A 27866-nucleotide genomic window follows, 5' to 3' on the forward strand; every position below is an offset into this window, starting at 1 on the left:
CACAATCAAACCTATATCTGTGACTCATTACAGGAAGTGCGGAGGTGATGTACCCAATCAAGAAGCAATAACCAACTATGCAAGTTGAAGTGCAAGACATCAATAAACAATGGACAGCTCTTTAAACTTGTACTCCATCCACCAAAACAAGGCCTCCTCTTCTTTCCCGTCAAAGGCCAATTCTACTTATCCCTAACATTATTGACTCGATCAAATTTGCCCCAGTTTCTTTCCATGATTCCACAAACTCAAGCATCTTTCAAGCAATGCAGACTGGACGAAATCATGTGAAGAAAAAGACCCGGAAGGTGTTTTTATGGTTCAGTGACTAAACTGAATGCTTGTTGTTGTTGATGACAGAACGAGTGTCATGTTTGTTCTGGTCACTTTGAAAACTTTTGTGTGGAGGGAAGATGTTCCGTTTCAATGCTAGATAGTGTATCTGTCAGCCCTGGGACACAACAGTGAAATATTTCTCAGAAATAGAAATTTCATATGCCTATGAACACATGGTGGGTCAAATGTCTGTTTGGAAGCTTTTGGGCCGGGTTTAACAAAATCGATAATAGACTAGCTTTATTCTAGTTGGTATTCAATGTCGTACATTTTAATAATTAAGTCACTTATGCTTTACAACATGTACTGTTAATTTTCATGGCGGTAATGATCCGCCATTTTTGTGTCCGTTGAGGAAATGTCTTTTAAGTTTTGCCTGTTCTGGCAGTTTTGAAAGACTGGGTGTTTTAAAGCTAGAATGAAATTACATGTAAAAAAGTCAAAGTGCGTTGGCAGACAATTGTATCACTTGACTTGACAAAGATTCGGTGTCCCCCATACCAGAATTAATGGTCTGCAACAAAGAGGGCAGGGATTTTGACTTCATTATCTTCCAAAAGTTCTTTTTTGTCCATGCTTCATCAGTGATCCAAGCAGCGACTGAATGTCCCAGTTTTAACCCCCCCTTGGCAACTCATGTGTGTGCTTGTTGCCATGGTGACAGTGATGTCACTCAGACGATGACAAGTAGCAGATCTAGATCAGACAACTGCGGGTTGTATCTCCGATTTCATTCGCAGAAAGTAACTGATGCATGGTTTTTTTTGTCCGCAATGTAACCCATAAGGACATAATAATTGTCCTTCGGTTGTAAGTTCTGTCATAGACAGTAAAACAGTGAGATTCTACTGTCTATGGTGCTGTCCAACCGTTTTATGTGACTGTTATGTCCTTTTTTCTGTGCAAATGGTATCATGCCTTTGTCAAATGGCAGGTTAGAAGTCGCCTCAGTTCAGTAGCGTAACTCAACCTCCACAATCACTGTGTAAATACGCTTCAAAGACTCAGTCACACATCTTGCAAAATTCTTACCCTGATTTCATTTTGCAGTCACCTTCGATGCAATCATATTTCTAACCTTGAATTTTAGAGGAGTTTTATTTTTCAGTCAATCTGCAGAGGCTGGTGATTTAAATTAAAGTTGAGAAAAATTCTCCATGGCGATGTGAATGGAAGATTATTGTTCTTTTTGGAACCAAGCATGGGATTCTTGTAATGATAACGCTCATCTTGTGTTTATTGTCTGACTTGACGTTTCACAATACTGACTTTGATGGTCTCTGATTTCATCCGTCACCCCAACCCCCTCTCCCTCCCCTCCCCTGCTTTTGCATCCCATCGTATTTCCCATAAGTCAGACTTTGTATTTCTCTGTGCTGAAGGGATGGGTCCAAAAGTTTGTATTGCCACAACTGATGCTCTGTGGTGAAAGCCCTTGATGCCTGGGTTGTTTTTTGTTTTAGGATATAAAGATATGAATTGACAGTGAAACGTATGAAAGCAATATTTTAAAAACACATCGTCCTGCAGTGACCAACTGCGTGCCTGTAAGAGTCATACAGCCTGTTACACAGACTTCACATGGGTGAAAAACATGTCGAAACATATAAAAATATTTTATAATAGCAGTGGTTGGAACCACTGAAAACTTCTAATCAAACTTCTCAGTAAATTATAGTTTGTTTCTGGACAGTGAAGTGTTCACTTTATACAGAGAGCCGGACAAACCTCGTTTTTGATGAAGTCTGTGGATTGACCTGTGTACCCTGTGATATTAGTGGGCATGTACATGCGATGTCTGGAACACCAACACGTGTACAAACAGCCGAGGAAAACTTGGCTTATTCATTTGTACTGCCAGTTTAATCAGCAAACATCCACAGTACATGCTCTTTTTTCCCTCTTGATTTGAATGTTTTCAAAGCCAACATCTTGAAGTGAATGCAAGTCTTTGGCAAACTAGTTAAAGAAAATCCTGGGCCGTTTGTTGGCACAAGTGTGAGTAAAATTGTCTCAATATTTAAAGAAATCTGAAAAAGTCATTAATGGTTGAATGGGGTCTTTCAGCCGAGTCAGTGATGGACAGGAATTGGAAAAATCACATTAGTTGACAAAAAATTAGATTCTCCAGACTTACGCAAAACCTGCGTTTTTGTTGTTTTGACACGCTGAATATGTTGCACTCATCCAAGTTGAAAGCAAGAAATTACAGCCCAGTCTCATAACAAATATAATGAGAGTTTAAACCCAGGTTGATAAAATGGTCTGTGAAAAAGAAGGACCCCGTTCTTGAATTCAGCCTTCCCAGGTGCTGATGCTGTGTCAACTTACATACCAGTTTTCAGAAATGCACGCACTTCAAAGTTTAATTTAACAAACAAAACATCTTCAAAGAGTTCCGAGCTTTAAATCGTTGATTCAACAGTCAAGCTTCTGCCAGCGACTTTTTAAAGCGGGCTGTTGGACGGTAAAATATTATGTTTTAGAATGAATGAGCAGAATGGGCCACTCAATGAGGCCCTAAGTACATCCAACACCCTTCACAAGACTCGCACAATGCCTTGTGAAGTTTACGCAAGGTGTGGATTTCAAGGTGAATTTGCATGTAGGAAGGCTCCAAAACTGGCTCCGACACTGGGTCTAATCCTGCCTGGGAATGCTGACTGTAGTGTTTGTAGAGTAACTTTAGAGGATTAAGGAATGCTTCCAAACAGTTTTTGACTCTGCAAGTACCTTGACAAGGCAGATCTCGAGGGCTTCGTATTTGTTCAAATCTGTGTTTTAGGCAAATCCCTTCCCACATTTTTTTTTTCATTGCACCCAAATAATTATTGACCTTTCATATCTCACATTTGATTGTATTGCACATTCTTTCATAAAATGGATTATCAATTAATTTCATTCCAAAACGTATTTTTGAAACACTCACTCATCATGCCTATGTGCACAGTTTGTTGTCGTCGTTTCATTTATTCTGATTTCCACGCAGAGAAAAATCAAACTTTCTTGAATAAAAAAATGTGTAACTCAGTACAAAATAATTATAATTCACAAATTTCTCAGCATATTCCTTTTCCACAACACTGATGAACACCGCACCCATGATAAGCTGCAGTACAATTTAACTCTGTCCTAGGGGGTATGCTTGTATTAATTCATCGCAAAAGGCACCCTCAGGCAAGGACTGTTCATACCACCTGGGAGATGGGTCCAGCCTTCCTTACTGTTCTGAGCAAACCAAGTAGTTTACTGTTCTGAGCAAACCAAGTGGTTTACAGTCTAGGACAGACATATTTTTTACTTGGGGCGTGTGCTTTTTGGCATTCCACTGACCCAGTGGACCAGGGAACAAATATGTAATGCTATGATAGAGAATGTACTGGTGTGTAGAACTTGTAAAGTATACGCCATGAACTGCCGCACATACCTTGACACTGATCCAGGGACCAATAAACTCTGCACTGATTGGCTCACTCCTGTGTTTCAAAAGACACCCCAGATTTGATTCCAAAAAGCTTCAAACTCTGATTCCAGGGATTTTTTCCGACTTTCAGCGTGGGAATAGTAAAACTTAAACATGAAATCACAAGATTTATTAACAGTATCACATCATTTAATAACAAATTTCACAATTTTATTCAAATTCTGTGACATTTGTCAGCACACCGTAATCTTTTATTGTACAACTGTTACGTTTGACAAAAAGAATGTGAATAATCATGAAATATTGATTTATTTTCTTTGGAAGTCTGTGTAAATTTATAGATGCACACACTTCTCCAAAATGCCAAGCTGTCATGTTCCTTGTCAGACTCTACTACCTTGTGTATTGAAGGGAGACATTCATGAAACTCAAGTTTTGGAGTTATTGTATCCACCAATCAGAGTGAAATTGTCACGGGCCAGCTTTATCATGTCCTTTGCGGTCAGTTCAAGTACAGAATCACTGATGTGTTTCCTTATACTTTTTCCAGTCACGTTTTGTCATTCCATGACATAATTAAAGAAAATAAGTTCAGGATTATTTTACCTTGTAAAATTTTTTAAGAGTGTCACACCGGTTATCATTATAGCTTGACGTGTCGCAGCTATGCCTATAGCGAGAACTCCCTAGTGTTGCCTGTGAGCGCTTACGCATAGGGTGGCCTGTGTGAGTAACAGTCAACCAGTAGCCGGGCCCGTACCCGCAGTCGTCAAACAACGTTTCTTGTGTGTCCAACACTTTTTATTGAGTCAGAATGCTGAACAGGTTCTTACATGAGAGAAATACACCTTTTCATCAACCGTAAAATATAATTTAAGTTGTTACGCTCGACTGAATCCAATTTTGCCTCCGAGCAACAATATATATTGAGCCTTTGCCGCCAAGAAAGTTTTTCCTTTCACACCGATTCTGCTCCCGGCTTGCGGGCTGGCCTCATTTTCTCAGTGTAGGTATTGGCTTACAATAGATCTTTGTTCGTCTGTTTGAGGCGAGCTAATTTGGATATGTACCGGGTATTTATTGATTTTAAAAAAGCAATAACGGGGTATTCGTCAATTAGGCTTTCGTGTTCTGCATTTGGTGGAAGGATGAAAATATAATACGAACATGGACTAAGTTTGGGTTGAATTTTCACAGCGTCATCGTGTGATTTTCTTGAGAGGAAGGGTTGTTTTCACGTCATTTCTGTCATGATTCATGTAATAATATGGTGTGGACGCAGTTTCACAATTTCTCCGTCCGGTATCGATGAACCAAGTGTAAATGAGATTTTGAGAAACTGTAATTGAAACAGTCCGTGCACTGCCGTTAGAGCTTTGATGGAGACTGTCCCATTATTTCACAGGGGTGCTACCCTTTTTTCCGTAGTGTATCTTGAAAAATAACTTCAAGTTAAATATAAGAGTCTTGGGATCTAGAGTAATATGGACGAGCCAAATGATACATCTCCACCTTAGCAGCGATATCGTCACTTTTGGTAATTTATCCCATAAATAGTAATTACAACTCGCAACGTATCTGTCGTTTCGTTTCTTGAACGAGATTCAATCACAGAACACACGCCTGTCGTCACGGTGTCGTTTCTTGTGAGAGATTTCGAAATTTTACAGACATGGACGTTTTCTTACCTGCAGTGTGAGATCTTTTCAGAAATGGGGAAGAAATGAACTTTTTTGCTCCCTGTAAATCATTTGTCTTGAGAAATAAATATTTTATTACCAAAAAAACCAAACCGTTCTTTTTGTCATGATTCTTCTCGGGACAAAGCATATGGATGTGTCGAGGAATTTAAGTTTTTTTTAGGGGGACAGGAATCGATGACTGCAGGATGATGGGTAGGAATTGCTGAAACGCCCTCAAATCTCGTAAAATTTGGTATCCTAGCAACCATTATTCCATGGAAGTCTTTGCAAAGCTTTTAATCTGCCATGGTGTCTTTCAGTAAGCTTTCATTGAAGGGAAGGAGGAGGTCGTGTAACGTTGTGCCCTCCGTAAAAAAACATCTCTTAGTACGTGTCATAGCTAGATGATATTAAAATATGCAAATTTATCATTCGTAATCTAAGCTTCTTTAGCATTTAAGGATTGTGTAAAATCTCTTTTAATCTAAACATGCCATAAACACAGTTGGGGGGCATTGGTGGTGCCACTCACAGATGGAGGGCTGACACTCACTCACTCGGAGGTTGCCCTCGACACGGTTTTCTTTGCTTTTTGTGTCCTTCACTCGTATGGTATCGCCCCAGGAAGTCTTCCCAAGGGTCTCCCGGATTGCACATGACTCTCTCAAGTAGCTCTCGTAACTTGTCTTTCCAAAGCCCCATTTGATGAGGAAAACAGTACGTGGGGAAATTTACGACATTTTTGTGTACAGTATAATTGCTGATAGGCACTCGTCGCAGGTGCGAATTGACCTCGTGAGGTACGGGACGGTATGTGCGGGCTTCACACACGTACGGCGCTCCCAGCGAAGAAATTAAAAATATACCTTGCTATCCGAATTGTATCACGGGGCGCGTCTATTTTTTTGCTAATTGTCAGATAATACTGCTTTTAAAAGCGGTGCACTCTATAGATATTGAACTTTGTGGCCGGATCAGCATTTGTGTACTTGCCAGTGCGAAAACACCTATGTGTTTTTCCCAACAAGACCATTTAACACTCTATATAAAGGTTAAATATGTAAAGACTCTTATCTAAGCGTCAAGTCCCCAATAACATGTGTCTAAAATTATCGGACGAAAGAATTTGCTTTTTGATCTGCGCTTCAACAGAAAAACAGAGCAATTTGTCATCGAAAAAGAAAGGGCGGGACAGATCTTGCTCCGAGTCGGCTCGTTCGCGAAATGTCGCTCTTCCCGGTGCATAGCTTTTGAACGAGGCCGCTTGCTTTGAAATGCTACTGAATCAACCTATATCCACACCAGCCATGCAATGCTACTTTGAGAAACGAACTTACTTTCTATGGCCGACAACTCTAAGGCTGATAAAAAATATTTTAACTCGCAATCGAATCTGTACCATAACTTCACAATGACGAAGCAAAACAGAGGACCACACGAACTCGAAACACAAAGAATTGAAATTAGAAATTAGTAGACAAGTTTAATCACTTCCTGAAATGGTCTTTTAAACTTCTTAATACAATTAGACTGATTGTTGTGCAAAACGCATGTCATAATGAATCAAGAATCTGTCTCGCGCAAATGTACTTTCATCAGACGACAGTCGTTTTAATGATGAGCCCTTTCTCCTTGTATTATGGCGGTTTTTGATAAATTCAAAGTGTCAGACTCAAATGCAAGTTCAATGTCATACAAATCACCCTTGACTCCGAACGTCATTGTGGCAGTCGCCGGTTGCTCGATAAACGAAATATTCTGGCAGCAGGAAGTGAAAATTACTTTGCTTAAAGAGCCGACAGAAACTTGAAAGTGTAATAGGCACTGTGCATCGTTAGATTCCCACCCACGCGCACACACACTCACCCACTTTAGAACAGTCAACAATTTGTGAAGAGCTAAATTGTGCAAATAGTAATTAATTAGCGCGCAATTAAACCGCAAAGTTAGCCACCAATTAGTGCACACAGCAAGTCTGGACGTAATGCCGTACGGAAACGACTCATTATTTCACTCCGCAGTCGAGAAAATAAAGATAAAAAGTGTATTGTTGTATTTACTCATAGACAGTTTGAGCGGCGACTGTCTATGATTTAGTGAAGTGGTCTCGCGCCGGAAACCTGGCTGATATGATGAATGGTGAAAGTCAAATGCAGAGAGACGGTGTGACTGCAGCAACTGGCAAAATGCCATCTGTCAGGGCATGACGTCATTGAGACGGCGGCAAGAATTACTTGATACCTACCGACACGATTCAAGTAGGCTTGAACTGTCGTCGTCTTTAAGGGGGTTCAGGATGCCATAACACGGCTAAAGTGGTTTCAGGGGTCAGTCGAGAGGCACTCGTTCACAGTCGAAGAGAAGTTAATTTTGATTTTCACTCAAATCCAATCGTGCCAGGTCGTTATGCTTATCGCACTTCAAGATTTCACTCTAAAATAAACTTGTCTTTGCCATGGCCACCTGTTGATTCAAGTGCCGGCACAGTGTCACCGTGTATAGAGGGATGGCTGTGCAACGTCTGAAACGAGACACATTTAACACCTGGCATGGAACGTCTAGTCTGCATATGCGCACATATTCAAAATATATATAAAAAACTGCTGATTTTTTGTATAAATATCGGAAGGGGACTGATTAAAAAAAGTGGAATTTTAAGAGCAGGACTGGGGGATATCGGACCGCGCTGTTTTCTCTCGTTATTCACGGAAAATCATTGCGTTTTGTGATCCAATCAGTGTCGAATAACCGCGACAAGTCATTATCCCTTGGAAACCGTTTGCCCATACTAAACACGAGTAAGGCAATAAATTGTGCCAACAAGACAATGAATAGAGGAGCCAGGGAACACTATCTGTCGTCTACTTGTTAAACGACCAAGCAAGTTAACGTTTCGCCGGCAGCTCTTTAGATAACGGAACCATATACTGCGATGGTAAACCCACCCTTATTGTGACTGTGTTTAGCAGAAAAACTTTAAAAGACCAATTAAGAATCCCTGAACAAGGCCGTCTCTGTTCGCTGGGATTCCCGTAAGCGGGGATCTGGGTTCACTTTCAACTTGCAAGTTCGCACCGGGTGTCTCAAGTTGGTCCGTTCGAGTTGATGACGAACAGTCAATGTCCGAACTTGCGAGGGTCACAGTAAGGTTAGCTTTGAATAAGAAAAGCCAGATAAAGCATCAAATGAATGGCTACAGAACAGAAGAGAAGAGAAGAGAGCATAAAATATCAAAAGACTGCTGGCAAAAATCCCGAAAAAGGCGTGCATTTTCTCTGACGGGCTTTGTGGCGTGTTTCATAGATCTTCAGAGGGTAATAGCGTCGAAATTAAAACGGTTCGTTTCTCTGTACGTTTTCCCTAAAGATTATCACAATGGCTGGACGAGAAGGTTATTTATCTTTCTTTTGTACTTCCATGGCAAGTATAAAACCGTTTTATTGCTTAGGTCAGCTAGGTCGCGAGAGTGAAACAACGCCGCGGTAAGCTCGGTGATGTATCCCGTATTAGTGATGTGCACCCGAACAGAGGCCCCAAACATTTCAGAGATTGCTTCAAATTTGCTCCAAGTAATTGATTCTTGTATCGAATGGGCACGGACAATGCGGATTTTTCAGACTTGGATTTCGGCGTTCACAGCCACCTGTCAGTCTGAGCCGCTGCGCCGTGTGTGACAGCGTGGCACAGCGAGGGGTTGGTGGAATAGAGGGGGCACAAACAAGACTCGAGGTACCTGGGCAATGGGAGGCCCTCGATTACCATTCACGTCACATAATGGCACTATTTTTAGGCTCGTGACACTCGTCATACGATGAATGGGTCTCTGTACCTGACCAAGAAGCCGTGTATGATCTCCGATTTAACTGTCCAAGCTGTGATATGATAGTGGCGGACCTTCTCTTCAGTTTGGTCCTGTCGAAATCACCACGAGACAAATATTTCGATATCTATGAGATTGTTTTGACCGTCGAGGGTGCTTTCGTGCCGATAAATGACGTGGAATGGCGATCAATTTGGTGCGAAATATAAATCTGGTCCGCTCGGCTTAGTTCTCAAGATACGCCTAGACGCAGAAAATACCAACAGGACACCCAGGAGAAAATGACATGGCGGGTTTTTTTTGTTGTTTGTTTGCGCTGAACTTCTGCTAGGTATGGGCGGAGTGAGCTACTGGTGAAATCTCGACACCTATTACCCTAACAAACATCCTGACCTCTACATACAGTGCGATCGCTCTTCCGTTTCACCACTCTAAGGTCATTCAATTTTTACCACATGGTCTTTCTAACTGGTCGCCAGGGAGATAAGATATGGTGCAATAATTTGTCGCAGCAAGGGCCCTCTGAAGTTACTTAGAAACCCAACTAATGAGACGGTGATCATGTTTTGTCACCAGCCTTGATCTTCCGGGCGGCGTGCGAGTAATCGTGCCGGAATCTTGGCAAAATTATGACTGACAGATGACAATCTCATTCCAACGACTTATGAAACAAAATAACTTTTAATTACGGCCTTTAAGAATCATTAGCAGTTAAAAAATTCTGAAAGGATACTAAAATCAAGCTTTATACAATACATTAGTAACTCAAAAAAAGTTTACATAGTTTTGGAAAATACCCTCTTTTTTCCAATCTCGAAGAAAAATCGTCCTGTAAAAAGGCAATGCTCTGATAAACATGTACATGTCGTTTGAAAAGTCGCATAACTCTGTCTAGTTTGGTCTGGCCCAAGGCTACTCGGCGGCTTTCAAACTCCAACTTGATGAAATATGCTTCCGTGCCATCTCTTAAGGACAGTTCAGCTCTCTTAGCGTGATAGTACACCCACTTTCACGTCAAATCTAGGCAAATACGGTCACTTGGAGACACAGCTTCTGCCTTGACACGCAGGGCAGGCTTAGTATACCTTATTGTTCTTAGGTTAGGATTTTAGTGACATCATGACAATGGTTGTGTTTGGGTCGAACAGAGACAGGTAGTCTGAAGTGGGCTTCACAATCCACTCTTCACAGTTTGAGTTTGGGATTTTCACCCACTTTTAGCTCAACGTTCACGAGTTCTGAACAGTTAAGTACATGATGGACACTTATGTAATGGCGCGTGTTTAGCACGGCCAAAGATTAAAAACTTTTAATAAAATAGAAATAGTTCCTACTGGTCCGCGATTATTTCATGTGCCAAAGAGATCCTTAAAGTTTGATTCCAGCCATTCTAATCGCTCCTCAAGCTTTGAAACTCTCTTCTTCAGAGATCTGTTTTCTTTCCGAAGTTGATCCACCTCCACGGTACAAGTCTTGCATTCGATTGATGGGTTCTCCGAAATCGGGTCCCCGTCGGAAGTTTTTGAGACTGTCGATGTGTGTTCCGAATGTTCAATATTACTGCCCGAGGAAACTCGTACGCTGTCCAAGGTTACGTCGTGTTGGCATACCGACCGCGTTTTCCTGGATTTTTTCTCTTTGACTCCCGCTCCGACATCTCGTTCCGTCGTCAAGTGGGCCGTGATCGTCACGGTAAAACTTTCGTCATTTTCTCCGCTTGTCTTTGGAGCGGGCGCGGTGATTCCACTGTCGTCGCGCAAGCTTCCATCCTTTTGCATGCGAACGGTGACCTGCGGAGCCGATTTCTCCAGCACATCTTCCTTGCCGGAAAGTTCGCTAACTTTTGCCTCCAGGTCCTCATATTTTTGCGTCAGCTTGGCTACCTCCACGTAGGCCAAACTCAAGTCATTTGCGTCCGGACAAGTCCCGTCGTTCATGGCGGGGACGGCAAAGCTAAACTTGCAGGTGTCCGTCTTCTTGCGGACGCGTAGAAACCTGGCGCAGTTGTACAAGTGCACTCGTGGACACGATCCTGCCGAACACGCTAGAAAACACACGGACGCGGCCATTAATAGGAGCTGCAGTATAAGAAGCGAAAATCTGCTGCCGTGGTACGTAGATCTCAGTGCCATGGTGACTGTGTTCCGAGTGGTGCTCTCTTCGGGTAGTCTCAAATTTAAAGAGTGAGCGCATAAGGACCTCCTTTTGTGCTATGTTGCCATTATGGGATTTCACCACTAAAATAAACAGACTTTACGCGGAGTATCACACGGGAAATTACCCATATCACACAGATACGTAGCCTTTGTCTGCGAAGGACTCAACTTCCGGTACATGCCGACTGACCCTCTGCGCAGGTGGTTGAGACGAGCATAATAGAGAACGGCGCATGATTCAGTGTTTACCGTTGTACTTTGAGACCCATTTAGAATTCGAACCCAGGCACAAAGGTAGATAAAGGCGGGGTACATTGTCATGTTCTCTCACGGTTCTATTTTCAAACCGCAAACCGACAAGAAAAGTAAAAAACTAACATTTTTTTTGCATTTGCGATTCCTCCGGTTTCAAAATGAGGCGGGCTCCATCATCGCTCGCATTAGATCAGTGTAGCGTGAAGCAAGACGTGTTGCGAAGATCCTTACGATACCAACTATGGTTATGGATGTTAATATTAACACGGTCCTTTGAACAGAGCCGACGAAAACAACAACAGCGAATCTTTAAACCATCTTTTCCTTCTTCATCACCGGTGCAAGTGATGATGATCATGAGCGGTTTGACAACTTCAACAAGCATTGCGACTCGCGTACAGGTGTCGATGTACACAACTTCACAGTTTTCATCATTCATGCTTCATCCGTTGGGAACCGGTACCTGAGAGACCCATCAAGTGAATTTCGCTGTTATCATTGCGACAAGGAACACTCGATAACGGTGACAAAACGAGTCAGTACAGTGTCAGCCGCATGCAGCCGAAAAAGAGCGTTCTACTGCCCGTGTTTTAACATGGTTGTGCCGGTGAACAGGGAAACGCGAATCGCAGATCGTGTAAACGTGACACTTTGCACAAAACTTGTTGACAAAAATTGTCGAACTTTTATCACCCCTGATACTAGTGTTTATCATGAAAATTATTGCTTTGGTTGCTTTTAATGTTTATCTACTACTTTAACGTTTTTAACGGAGACAAAAGTTGACCCAATAGTCTGGAGACAATTCTGACTGATGCTGGGTCTAAAATGAGTCCATTCGTGGTCAGACAACCAGAAAAAATGTTCCGCTTGTCTACGATTCGTGTCACTGATGCTTAAATCACTTTTGCTGTTTGACAACCTGAGCCGAATGCACCGTGTCCGGAGCGCATTACCTCATCGGTGAACCAGAGCCCAGCCGAAACCAAAATCCAAAATAATATTTGTGTAACGTCACCAGGCCGACTACCTGACACTATGTGTAGAGAAAAGACTGTCGTTGTGAATTGACGGTTTACTGAAAAGCCACTGTCACGGTCCACCTTACTGCTTTTCAATGTACTTCAACCAGCCTGGACAGTCTCCGAGTCTATAGACTGCGTCCGGCTGGCACGCTCTAACCGCATAACTTCCGAACTGACTCGGAACGCATACCTTTATCACCTGTGTCATTTCCGAGACGTTTATGTCAGATGGGAAAATAAAAGGTCGTATACTGAAAAAGGAAATAACAGCGCAGAGAGAGAGAGAGAGAGAGAGAGAGAGAGAGAGAGAGAGAGAGAGAGAGAGAGAGAGAGAGAGATGTTTCATTTTCACTCCTAAAAAACCTGTCAATTTGTGGTCAAGATATCCAGTGCAATACTACCCGGTTGCTGAATCTTTGTGCTGAAGTTGTTCATGCGCTGTGCACATACATCTGAGGCTTCGAGGCGCTAGAGCATAAATGGGAACATTGTGTGTGTATACTGAGCGAGTAACGTCATGTTTTGTTCTCGCATTGGTTGTATTTCATCTTTATATCTCTCTTGAATAAGAGAAATCTCGCTTTCAGGTCACGTATAGTGACATCAGGGCTGGAGTGAGATGTTCGACATTATGAGTGCTGAGTCTGCGCCGTGCGCGGCTGTACGAACTATAGAATTTTTAAACTTAACGCGGAAAGGTTAAGGAACTACCAATAGCTTGGGATACCTCCTAGACCCGGTATTGTAGGTCGGTCGCTAAATGGCGGATATTTAATCCGCTTGTGTGAAAGACTTGATACGTCGTTGGAAAAAAAGAAAACAGGAGAACCCTTAAAAACCACTCACGGATCTTTAGTTTTTCACAATAACACACCCGCGTCCACAAATCTTTCCGTTGTGCCTGTAAATGGAGGGTCACTTCTCGGAGTTTGCTCGGGTGTTGGGTGTGGTGTTTTTGATATATTTGTCTGACTGGAGTTGTCAAGGGGAGCTTATATTGGCCCGGCCGTGTTGACTTGCACTGCACCATGAACTGTGCGTAACGCAACAAGGACGGTGCCAAGCATTTAAACTATAAACTCCCTGCTTTGAAAAGTACCCTGAATGGGCCAAGGAGTGACGTTATAGAAACAGGTCTGAACATCCCGGAAACTCTTGTCACAAAAGCTTGGTCGACGGTGCCCTTGGACAAATCTCGTGTACATCTCTTTTATTCTCTGCAAAAGGCTCACTTTCTTATTCTTATGTGTTTTTATGGCGCAGTACACAGCGCAAACTGCTCGGCCGAGTGTACATCGTGCTTTACGTTCTGCAGGTGAGCGAGGATGATGAAGAGAAGGGTTGCCCAGTGAAACGGAGGCAGGCTATTAACACCGAAATTCAACTTTTCATATTTAGTCCCTTTGGAAAGAAATAATGAAACGGTGGGAAGCGACTTGTGAGGTTTATGAAGCTTCTCCCGGCGGTCACTTTCATCTTTGCGGAGTTGAATGGATCTCTTTTAGGACCGTCCCCATTTAAAAGTCTTCAGATGTCATGAGTGTTGCACGTTTTCTTTTATGATGACTCAATGGAGAGATTGGGGGGAAAATGAGCGATCGAATCAAAAGGAATAAGTGGCGGTTGCGTGACTGATAGCTAATTGATTGATGGGTCGGGTAATGTTCGGAGACGAGGGTAAATAAATTAAAATTTTGGAGAACAACTGCAGACAAGATTTGTCAAGAATAAAGTAGAAAGAAATGCGGGCTCGGAGGAAACGGGAGCATGATCTTTGTTATAACATGTAACTCTCTGAAAAGCTACCTGATACCGTTTCACTCGATAAAGATAGCCATGTCGGCAACCATCTTCAAAACAAAAATGATTGATTGTGTACTTTGCATGTAACTGAATAGAATTGCAATCTTGGAGGGGCGTGCATTTTATAAATTTCCTCCGGGCATTGTATTCATGTGTATCCCAATTTACACGTGTCGGTTGGCCTGGGGTCGTACGGGTGAATTAAGATTGCTTTATGATAACCGCCAACAATAACAAGCCATTTTATCTTTCGTGTTTATCGGCTGAAAATTAGTTGGGGTACTCTCGCGTGATTGCAAAATCCGGCTGTAACAATGCTGTGAAGTGGGGCTACGTGTGGACAAACTCATAGTCCGCCACGATTGCGCGCCGTCTTTGGCACTTTGGGCGCTGATAACATACTTTGCATAGTTTTCAGCACATGGAGAACTATGTACCGGTCAAAAAAATATATCTAATGAGAACGCAATTATTGGTAAATTTCGATATAACGAGGGCCAGCTTGACCACAAATCGCGGTGCCGATGTCGCGTTGTACCGCTGCATCCCAATGCGTTTTAGAGTCGTTGAACTAGACCCAGACGTATGTTATTAAATATTCGCGCCTTCCCCTCCGTGGCAGGTTACGATGTTGCTATGTAATATTTATAACCTTGTTTTGTTGATAGGCTCTTAACAAGACCAGACCACGCGCAGTCAGGTAGTTGACTAGACCCGCAGAAATCGTCTCTCACTATTCCATATTTAGTCATCGGTCAAAGCTTTTTATTGGCACTGTTATTTGGCAGTCAGCTATTCTCCGAATGCTCACATTATCGACCTGTAGTTCAGGGCGCCGCATTTCCTGAAAATGACTGTTCCAAGGAGAAACCCCACAGCATCGTAATGATCTTAAAGCTTGTCTCAATTGTGTCTTATAGCAGTAGGAAGACTCTTGAAATGGAGGGCATTTATTGTGGAAGCAGAGGTGTAAAACGCATTGATTCGGTTTTATAGATCTCCCTAGGAGTCGATATCAAAAATATGCTAAGTGCTTTCACGAGTACTGAACCTCGATCCTTGGTCATCTCATAAAACTATCAGAACTTCGGTCTCTCGGTCAAATGATTGATTGATCGAACAAATAAATTACACAGTTGGCACGCTACGGGTGAAAAACACGATGTCGAGTGGACGGATGGGTGGCCTAGCGGACGGAATGGGCCCAGTAGACGGCATGGGGTCAATGACCTGAAGCGAATGCCGCCACATGTACAATATCACAGATATCAATCTGTTGGGCGCAAAGCGTTTTCCTCCATATACCTGTAAACTTGATCCAGGGCTGTGATTAGTTCCTAAAACAATAAAGTTAGAAAACTGATTGAGTGTGGCAGCCCAGCGTGTGCGCTACGTCGTCGTTGCCGACAATAAAATGCTGACTAGGAGCGAGACCGTTTCCCCCGACGGGTCGTGTCTGGCGGCAAACGCGAACTACCCACACGCGGATGTGTATTCGCACAATCTCCACCGCTTGACGTCATGACCTAGCGACTAAAAAAACTCGGACAATCATATTTATCTATGACTTAAAGTCTTTACTCTTCAACATCGGTAGTCCTTGTCTCATAAAAGTCCATCCTCCCAGCAAGCAGGTCGGTCGGTCACCAAGGACGTACCCTCTAACGCTAACTGTTTGTTTGCATTCAAGCGCCAGAATTAAAAAAAAAATAGATCAGACCATGATTACAGAACGTGAAATTGACCAGTATTTGGCGTCATCAGATTATTTCATATCGCGATGGCATTTTTTAAAATGATTTTTATTAAAATAACTTTTCAACATTTGACCGTGAAGAAGTATGCCCCCCCCCCCTGGACATCACGTGAAAAAATTTGTCCGCATGTTATATCAAATAATCGATACATGTTTTTGATGTGCTCTCATAGCTGGCGAGTTCTAACCGTTAGTCACAGATATGTGTGATTTCAATGAAGGCCAATTCAGGTATTCCGGGTCAAATATTTTAACAGATTTTTAATCTGTACGCTGTAAAAAAAGTTAGCTCCAGAGAAAAACTGCAAAACGATACACAGAACAACATAATGGCGCTTGGTCAACATATTTTGTGATAAGACGTTTATTTTTGACCAAATATGGGTTTATATTTATATTTATCCGCTTTTCGTGCACTGATCCATAGAAGAATGCGGTGGAGTGAAAGTTTGTTTGTCGGATGAAGGGTTTAAAAATACCACAAGACAATATAAAAAAAAACCATGTGTCTATTGACGATTGAGTTTCCTTCCCAAAACCGCATTTCAAAATGATGACGTCATCGGTACGTGAAAGTGTAAGTGGGTCAGAGCCCCGGTAGTTTCTCAGTCGTCGGGTGTTTCCCCGCTGGTGTGAGTTTTTTGTGGTGTCGTCTTCCGTTTAGTAATGTTCTGTTGGTGTTGTTTGTGTTATGGCATTATTACATCAACGTGGGCCGTGGTTTTCTGCTGTGCTGTGTGTCTGTACGCTTGTAGTACATAGCGTTGAGACGCGTACTGCTCTGTGTCGTGCGAACACTTTAACGAACTTAATAGTTTAACGTGTTTCCACGTTCGCGCGCTTTTTTTGTGACTATATACGCCTCAGGTATTCAATCTAAGTGTCGTTTTGCGCCATCGTGGACTGTTGACGGCCTCCTTGCAAAATACACACGATAAATCAAAGGACAAAATCAAGACAAACATTTCGAGTGATTACCATGGTTCTAACAGCTCGCAGGTACTGTATCTACGCCCAACAACACAAATATTTCAGAATACCACCATGTTTTCAGTATAACGTTTAATAAACATAATTCTTGTACGTTTCATCCAAAATTAGTTGTACTTGGAATATATCTGAGACCTGTGGCTTTGTTGTTCTAGTTTTTCAGCGTCATTAATTGACAACTCTACAAAATTTATTGACGCTCAGACCCCTAGCTGTAGCGTTCGATGAGGTACTTCAAACGGCAAAGCCGGGCCCCGACATACTTATCTTTTTCAATTATTTGAATAAAGATGTTATAGTCTTGTCATCGGTGCTCTTCGAACGTACCAAATCATAATGTTGCTACGCAAAAGGAAAATACTCGCTTTTAATTATTAAAGAAATGAGTCAATCAAATGGTTTCCTGGCTACCTGACCTGTGTTAGTATACTGCCACACACGGCGAAGAAGGGAAATCCTTGCGATTATGATCAGTTTCATTGTCGTGTTGTATTCGACAACGATTTCCCATGAGCTCAGCAATTACCAATAGAAAAGTCAATAGTTATAGCAAGGCAAATAATCGAGGGCAACCTTTTTATCGATAAGTTTTTAAAACAAAGGGTTTTTTGTCATACACACAGTTTTGTTCACCATGCATTAGGCCAAACAATTATCCTGGGTCACTGCTCTCTCTCTCTCTCTCTCTCTCTCTCTGTCTCTCTCTCTCTCTCTCTCTCTCTCTCTCTCTCTCTCTCTCTCTCTCTCTCTCCAACAGTCAAGATAGTGGGAAGACTGGGCTCGAGGATTTGTATAAGTGGAGTCGATTCACAGAGGGCGCACTGCAGATGGTCAGGGAATGATGCGGGACACCGATACTCTGACAGAATACGCCATCCTTAACTTCAACTTTGTCTCTTGTTAAAAGAACGTAAATGATAAATTTACATTGATATAGCATATTTTGATTTATATTTATTCTGATAATATTTTAATCTATTAAACACATGCAACTAGTTGCAATACAAAAATTTCTACAAATTTTGAACAATCGTTCTTTCAATCCGCTCCGAGTCAAGGTTGTATCGTAATTTCGATCCCTGGCGTTCGTTACAAATCTGAAAATGTGAAGAATCTATGGTTAGCAAAACTTAAAAGGTCAGGAACTTAGACAAAGAGAAGTCTTCCAAACAATTTTAAAAGCGCATTTCAGAAAACCGAGTTAGCTTGCAAAGACACTTTCTTCCTCGCAAAATTCGGTGATCAACTCTGATTTGTAAAAATGAATACCTCGCTGTTATATGAAATCGTTGCCTGCCTTTATGTAATTCTATTTTCCGATGGGTTGATATTTCCGACACGACCTTTCAAAAGAAAACTACATAAAAGTTATCACCACAGCAAGAGTTACAGTTTAATAAAGTTCAACGCTAGGGGGCGCAAGCTTGGCCTGTTTTTGCTTTGAATTGTGGCTTTCACACAGGCTGGCTGGCGCTGACTGGCCCAAGTCGCTTGTTTTTTCTCGGTAGCAGTTGCTGTAGACCGTCGCCTTCACTCCACGTTCTACACAATAGCCTGCCCGAGCATATTGCTTCAGTTTGCTTTCAATTTACTGTTTTGATGTTTCTGTGCCCATAGACCTGGGCCAAGTCTAGGGGCAAGAGTTGCTTCTGTTTTATTTTATCCAAACAAAACTAATGAACTGGATCACTTGTTTTGACGTTTCTGTACACAAATTATTTTAGTGGGGTTTTTATTATTTGTATTCGGCTTGCCAGTGCGTACATAACAGTTTGCCTCTGGGCAAGCTACACTATGATCCAAAATTTTAGTTTTGTGTTATTGTACGTACAATGAGAATGTGAAAATTTCAGTCACTGCATGAACTTGAAATGGATGGTTTTGTATATTGGTTTTAAGTGAAAAACATGAAAAACAGTGACTTTTCATCGTACCGTTGTAGAAAATCATGGTGGCCCATCTTTTTTCTTTAATATTTGATTATTTTAATATACAGAATTCATAAATCCATGCAAAAGTATAACAATAGCAACGTTTTTTCTGACCTACACCCTCATGCAAACAATATTACAATAATAAAAGTTTTACTTTTCAGTATTTTTGCTTTTTGTATTAGGCCTACATCAAGCCTTTGTTTTTATATCTTATTATGTTGAAATATTCAGTGTTCAGCCAATCAACACAATTTTCATATTTGTAATGTACACACAGATTGCTCTCAGTTACATTCTATATGCATGCACATCAAAATGTCTGTATACTGTAAGACTTGCTTTATATTGATACTCAGGCTGTGCGAATAAGTTTAAAGGGACGAAGTCGGCATTTTTCTTGAATTTTGTTTGATACGAGATACTACTTATATTGTTTGACGTGTTGAAAGATACTGAATAAATGGGTAACCATGCCTATATTCAGCCCCGGCATTTTTCATGAATTAAATGAAACCATCGCAAAAACGAATTAATGGTCATGACCATTAATTCATTTTCGTGATGGCTTCATTTATCGTGTCCAAAACCAGGGTCGAATATATGCATGGTCTAGCCATTCATTCAGTATCTTTCAACATGTCAAACAATGTAAGTAGTATCTCGTATCAAACAAATTCATGAAAAATGGCCGACTTTGTCCCTTTAAAGCATTTCAACATGGTTAAAAATAACTACAAAAAATAACGTTGATACACAATACAATGTTGAAATAAATCAAGTTTACCATACCTACTGATCATTCATATCTGTGTTGAAAAGAGCTAAAATATTTTCAGCCCCCTCCAATACGCACAGCAAAACTTTCAAACCCACCTCTACTACCCCAAAATTATCGAATCCTCTGCATTCCTCCAGCCCCTACCCCCCATCATTATTTGTGAACGCTGCCTCAATAGTTTGAGTCTTTGTGTGGAAGACGCCCTCTAAAAGCAACATTGAAGAAACCTTTGTTCTGTCCGACCACATTCCCAATAGAGTATAAAAATCACCCAAATATCGCGGATGTACACACCCGACAAGGAAGCAATCAAACTCTCTCGAAGCTAAACACTCATAGAGTCTTACCTTAGGCAAGCGATCTAGCAGTGAGTTTATTTCCCAAAGTTCGGAACCACTCGTTTGCCCTTGTGACTGCTTTATCAACCAACCAATCCTCCCGTGACTCTCAACTTTAATATGCAGCACAGCTTTCTGTGCGCCGAATTGTCCTCATAGATGATTACTTGCAAACAACAATAATAGTACCTTTTGGAGTAAAATTTACATATATTTCTAAAATGAAAGGTATAACAAATCCCAATAAAGCTACACAAACGACTACATACATACATACATACATACGTATATACATACATACATACATACATACATACATACATACATACATACATACATACATACATACATACATACATACATACATACATACATACATACATACATACATACATACATATCTCTCTCACTCACTAATTCACTTACTTACTTACTGACTTGAGAATACTTTGTTGGCAAATTCATATTTCATTTATTTTTTCCCCTCAAAGTTCCCCTCAAAGAAAAAGCTGTAGTTTTGGATCGAAACCTTGTGATGTAAGTTCATCGGCGTAGGAGCCAAACAACTGGGCGTGTGAGGAAAAATTCACAAATGGCAAAAAATCGCGATATGTAGTTGCACCGAAAATGTCGAACTCCGTGAGGGTGTCACCGCCGGCATAGATGGTCTAGTCCATACCACTCCAAGAGTTTCGCCTCAGTAAAATGTCCATCAGTGGCTTAGTTCCTGGAGATCATTCAAACTCCATCACCAGGTAAAAGCCTGGAATACCCAGCACGAGATTATCAGAAAGCGTCTGGGTACGCCTGACTACAGCACAAAATGCTTTCCGCACAACTCTGTGTTCAGTTCGTTTTACATTAAACCGACTAAAATAAATTTCGTAATAAACGATATCTCGCGATGTTACCTCAGTCTACGCATGGACATTAGAAACAAAGGACGGGGAAGGCTTAGAAAACGACAGTTTATAATTACGTTAAATAACAAAGTTTTGGTCCAACTTTCTACTGCTGTGTTCAATATCAATGTTGAACCTCTTGCATACATCTGCATAATAGTCATAAATTTAACCAAATTTACACACCGCATAACTAACACCTAGAATTTGTTAACACTTTGGGTAGAAACTTTCAAAAGCTCAACATTGTAAATACTGTGCAGTGGCCGTGTTCGTTTTTTTAATGACATTTAAGGAAGCTAAATGTTCTTGTACACAAGATAACCGTGCAAACGCGCGATAGATAATTATAATTGTGACAATTGTTTTGTTTAATCTTTTGAATAGGTTACAACAATTCGAATTTGGTTTAGCACCCTGATACGTCGAAAAAAATCGGAGAAAGACTGTTCATGTTGCCATCGAACTGAACAGTTTCTTGTGTTCCATTTCTTGTACGAAACATTTTGTCGAACCGTAGTTGCTGGAATGAGAGGACGGCAATTAAAGTCCAGATGACAGATACAACAACGATCGAAGTTTCGAAGTTTCAGGTTGCTCCTTGGGGCATAAAAATTGGATAGTGTTGTTCAAAATTGTCGTATAACGGAAGGGAGGGGGCAACTCCTCTAATTTCTCCCCTTTCTTCAACTATATATAATACACATTTCTCCGAATGAAAAATTTTCTGCTGATCACTCTCATTAATTTTCATATTCCTTTGCAACCAGTGCTGCATTGGCTAATTCAGTAATCTGTTCCTCTGAATTGGTAAAAAACCTCCTATAATACACATCTTTCCGAATGAAAAATATTCTGCTGATCACTTTCAATATCAACGTTGAATGCATCTGCATAATAGTCATAAATTTAACCAAATTTACACACTTAATTTGTTAACACTTTGAGTTTGGACACTTTTCAAAGCTCAACAGCTCAACACTCAACGCTCAACATACTGTGCAATGATCGTGTTCGGTTATTTGAAAGTTATGACACGTAAGGAAACTAAAAGTTCTTGTACACAAGATCACCGTTCAATCGTCTCTCAATATTACACAATGGCGCCTGATAACTACCATGTGTGACAGTTGTTTTGTTTAGTCTTTTTAATAGGTTACAACAATTCGAATTTTGTTTTAGCTCTCTGATTATTACACGTCGATCGAAAAAACATCGGAGAAAGACTGTTCATGGTGCCATCGACTTGAACAGCTTCTAGCTTGTCTTCCATTTTCTTGTACGAGACATTTGTTGACTCATTGTTGCTGGAATGAGAGGACGACGAGTAAAGTGCAGATGGCAGATCAGTAACTATATTGCAGTCGATATGGTTGCACATAACACGATTGGAACTAATTTGGGATAATTGGATCTCAATATTTTCCAAATTTCTCAAAAGTGTTTGGTGCATGTTGCAATGTTACAAAATACTTATAAAAACAAGTGTGTAACTTATAAAGAAACGTAGGTGAGGTTATATTTGCAGATTAAATCGACATTACTTCACCATCCAATTATCCCAAATTAGTTCCAATCGTGTTACATGAAAAAAAGAATTGAGGGTACCAATTACCTATATACGTGAGTGTGTTGTCGTGGAACAAACTTTTGCTGTAATAGTTGTTGAAAATTTATGACATCCTCGCGAACTAGAATTTGAGATTACTTAGCTAGAGACCTGCTCCGCGGCTACCTGGTTGTTTGTGACTAAGCTCACTTCGTTTTAGATCTACGAGTCGTGGCCTCGGTCACTATGACCGGTCACCGTAGTCAGAATCGGGCTTCCATAATCGTGAACTTCACGTATACACAGAGTCACATTTACACTGACAGATGTAGATGATATACTAACAAAAGTATGAACAGAAACATCACGTGTGCGAACATACATGAAACATAGAATACAGTAGCAAAAGCAAAGGTTTAAGGTGAGGGATCACAAATGTATTCAAATGGGATGCAACCGCTTCAGAGTAGAGTATTGCCCAGTCTTCAGGGTCAAAAAAGGTCAAGAAACGTGTTGCACCGTGTTTATAGTAATCCATGAATTATTGGAAGATATGGCGGGTATAGCACAGTTTCCTGTGGGTTAGACGAAGTTGAACACTAGTGATTTAAATATTGTGCTACGGAAGACAGCCTTTCTGAAAGACGGTAATATTATGCATTTTTTACATTCACTGCTTGAGGAAACCGGAGTATACTGTAAACACATTCGAGTTTGACACCCAATAGTGATCCGCATAGCTTTGTGAGGTCATCGCTTGTACTTACAAAGTACTTATCAGTTATTATTTATGGCAATGTTCGTATCCGAGCATGTCGATTCCATGCCCAGACGCTGATCAGCGTCCATAGATTAAATTGTAAATAGGGCTTTATACCTTTATCATAATTCAACACTGAGAGAATGGACAGAAATTACAGGGGAGGGGTGTTTTTCTAAGTGTCGCTGCGCTGAAAATATTGACCCTCCAAAAGTGTTTATGAGAAAGCAAGTTACCCTTCCCAATAGTCATGCGCAAAAACAGTCACTCATAGCTCCTTTATGTTCGGCAAACGATCTAGCAGTGACTTTATTTCCAAAAGTTTGGAATCACTCATTTTCCCTTGTGACTGCGTATCAACCAACCAATTCTCCTGTGACTCTCAACCTAATTAATATGCAGCACAGCTTCCTGTACGCCAAGCGGTCCCCATAGACGATGGCTCGCAAACAGCAATACTACAACCCTTTGGAAGTAAAATTTATACCTATGTCTAAAAGGAAACATAACAAATCCCAAACAGCTACAAAACAACTACATATATAGACATACAGTTTGTACATACATACATACATACATACATACATACATACATACATACATATTTATTTGTATTTTAGTTAATGATTGGAAAAGACGCTTTCTAGAGTACACATGTAAAAGTTCTACTTTTGTAGTGAAACCTTGCGTTGCAAAATCATCGGCGTATAGGAACCAAACAACCGGGCGTGTAGGGAAACATTGACAAAATGGCAAAAATTTGCGATAAATTGTTGCACCGAAGATCTCAAAGTTCATGAAGAGGCTACCGCCGGCAGTGGGGGTCGGGGGAGATGGCTCCTAATCCATACCCATAGAGTTTCGCCTCAGTAAAACGCCTACCGGTAAGTTGACTGGAGATCGCTTCGACTCCATCACCAGGTCAAAGCCTGGAAGCCCAAGCACGAGAACGCACCTGGGACACGCCTGACTATCGCACAAATGCTTTAAATAGAATCTCTATATTGAAATAACGATGTCAGCCCAACTCTGCGTTCAGATCTTTTCGCTTTAAACCGACAAAAATTTAACGTCTTGGGAAACGATATCTCGCGATGTTACTTCTGTCTACGCATGGAAATTAGAATCGAAGAGCTGGGAAGACGTAGAAAACGTTAATAATTACGGTAAATGAGAAAGTTTAGGTCTGACTTTCTTCTGCTGTGTTCAATATCAACGTTGAACCTCTTGCATACATCTGCATAATATATTGCTGATTACAAACATTCTTTACCTGTTTAATGGCCCTAATTTTACCACAGAAAATAATAGAGTTGGTCCAAACCATGGTGGTTAAAACGTAAAGCTAATCCGGGCTGCCATCCTAATTACGAAAGGTCATTCAGTAAGTCAATCAGTAACTATTCGACAGGATGTTGCTTAATGTTTTTGTATCCTATTATAACACTAAGAGATTATCATCTGCGCCACGTTTCATAAAATTTGATGCAGTGCTTCTGGACATTCACCCTTAAAACAAAATTTCATTAAACATGCAAATTAACAATTAATTCAAACTATACGCTAAATGTCATTGTATTCTATTACAGTACTGTAACATCAACATCTGTACTAAGTTTCATCAAATTTTCTGCAGCATTACTGGACATATCACTCTATTTGCGAAAGTTTACTAAACTATGCAAATTAGAAATTAACTAACATGACACTTCCACATGTCTTTGCATGCTAACAAAGTACTAAGAGATCAACTCTTAACCACGTTTCATCAAATTTGATAGAGTATTTCAGAACATATCACCCTGATTATGAAAATTCATTAAATATGCAAATCAACAGTTAATTGACATGATACTGCTAAATGTCTTAGTATGCTAATATAACACTGTGAGATCAACATCTGTACCATGTTTCATCGAATTTGCTGCAGTATATCTAGAAACATAACACTAATTATAGAAGTTCATCAAATATGCAAATTAGCAATCAACTGACATGATACTGTTACATGTCTTTGCGCACTGTTAAAGTACTAAGAGATCAACATCTGTACCAAGTTTCGTCAAATTTGAGTCTGTATTTGAATTAAAAAATTTATGAAATATGCAAATTAGCAATTAATTGACAGTATCCCTAAAACAGAGCTCTTTCCAAAATCACTAATCATGCAAATTAGCACTAATTATACAAGCCAAACCTAAAACAATGTAAGTGGATATACACGCCGTAGTGTATTATCCTTGTACCAAGTTTGAAAGGAATTGTCTCAGGCATGTCTGAGATATCTGCGGTCACGGACGGATAGACGGACGGAACCTAATCAATAAGTCCCCGGGCCTTCATCCTAGGGCACTAAAAATGGCTGCTTCCTTCTCAACACGGTCACACGTAGGTACAGCTCATTTGATATTCTATTGGTTTGGGCAGGTTGGATGCATTGATCAAGAATCGTTCTCTTGCCAACGCCTGTCTTGGCACTAGTTTTCTCCTATTTAGAATGAAACATTGGCAAATTTTTGTATCGTAATGCATGTTTTAATGATGACAAGTATCGGTGGCAATCATTTGCTCGTAGGTAAAACGGCCATGGATTGTGACTCGTCTCAAAGTACTTTCAGAATCTTGTACCGAACTCTCCACGAATCCAATGCTTTGTGGCAATGCAAATCCAATGCGAAAAGTTGTGCTCGTGCATATTTTAATCTTTATTTGCAGATTATGAAGAAAAACAAAGGCAATAAAAAATTCGACGTTACAAATACTTTCTTTTTGCAATTTCTAATTATTGTGCATGAGGAGTTTTCTCAGTCATTTTGTCAATTGAATATATAGTGTTGCTACACCTTGACATGTGCTATATATCAATACATCGATTTTGAATAACATATCCGCACATTTTGTACATCTTCTTCATCTACGACACCCAATGATACTCATATTTCTCTTAAATCAGACCCCGGCCCGATAGAACTGTCAATACCAAATGTAAATCCATAACGTTGCTCTACCTGTCCGTTTCACCTTTCCGGCGAAACACATGCATGGTATATCTATGTTTGGAATGAGCGCGTACAAGTGTGCACTTTATGTCAATGTCTTGTGAGCGCGTTTAGTTAGGAATAGCACTGACTATGGCGTTGGACCATCAACCTTGGAGGTATTACTAAAAGTGTCCAATGGTTATACTAACACTTATGATGTCGGGTGTTGTGTTGTAAAAATCCTGTAATTAACACTTCCATTTATTTTTTCAAATGAAGTGTCTGTCTTCCTTTCACACTATTTCGGAAAATAATTCTAGTAAAAAATCAGGCCTCTGGTAAATTGTCGCTGAAGAAAATTTTGCTGTAGCAGTTGTTGAAAACGTTATGTCATCCTCGCGAACTGTTATTTAGAGACCTGCCCCGCGGTTACCTGGTTGTTTCTGGTTGTTTGTCACTTCGTTTTATGACCTTAGATCCACGGGTCGTGTCTAGTCACTATGACCGGTCACCGTGTTGTATCTTGCGTAGTCAGAATCGGGCTTCCATAAGCGTGAACTTCACGTATACACAGAGTCACATATACACTGACAGATGTAGATGATATACTAACAAAAGTATGAACAGAAAAATCACGTGTGCGAGCATAGATGAACATGGAATACAATAGCAAAAGCAAAAGTTTGGGGTGAGGGATCACAAATGTAGTTTAATGAGATGCAACCACTTCAGAGTAATATACTGCCCAGTCTTCAGGGTCAAAAAGGTCAAGAAACGTGTTGCACCGTGTTTGTAGCAATTCATGAATTGTTGGAAGATATGGCGGGTATAGCACAGTTTCCTGTGGGTTCGAGGAATTTGAACACTAGTGATTTAAATATTGTGCCACGGAAGAGTGCCTTTCTGAAAGACGGTAATATTTTGCATTTTTTATATTCACTGCTTGAGGAAACTGGAGTATACTGTAAACACTTTCGAGTTTGACACCCGGTAGTGATCCGCAAGGCTTTGTGGGGTCACCGCTTGCACTTATCAGTTCTTATTTATTGTGATGTCTGTCTCCAAACATGTAAATTCCATGCCCAGACGCTGATCAGCGTCCCTAGATTAAATTGTCAACTGAGTTTTACGCCTTTGTCGCAATCAACTAAGTGAATGGACGGAAATTACCCGGGGAGGGATTTTTAAATTGACGCAGCGCGGAAAATAGTGACTTTTCAAAAGTGTTTATGAGAAAGCAAGTTAGTCTTACCAATTGTCATGCGTATAAACAGTGACCCTCCCCCGTTGTCGCAGTCCATATCAATGATATATTAATTGACATAAAATGTCTCATTTTACCTTTGGACTTTCAGTGAATACCTTTTAACCTTTAAA

General features: G+C 40.7%; 1 protein-coding gene across 12 annotated transcripts in view; it reads left to right on the forward strand.

The window, feature by feature from the left end:
- LOC139151499 (putative sodium-coupled neutral amino acid transporter 10) overlaps positions 1–5552 on the forward strand; it is a 41006-nt gene extending 35454 nt beyond the window's left edge. For all 12 annotated transcript variants that reach the window (XM_070724340.1, XM_070724348.1, XM_070724350.1 and 9 more), the window contains one exon: positions 34–5552. In XM_070724340.1, coding sequence (XP_070580441.1) covers positions 34–48 — 15 coding nt within the window. In that variant the 3' untranslated portion in view covers positions 49–5552. The remainder of the gene's footprint in view (positions 1–33) is intronic.
- The last annotated feature ends 22314 nt before the right edge of the window (positions 5553–27866 follow it).

Source organism: Ptychodera flava, chromosome 15, assembly GCF_041260155.1.
Source record: "Ptychodera flava strain L36383 chromosome 15, AS_Pfla_20210202, whole genome shotgun sequence".
NCBI classification, from domain to species: domain Eukaryota; kingdom Metazoa; phylum Hemichordata; class Enteropneusta; family Ptychoderidae; genus Ptychodera; species Ptychodera flava.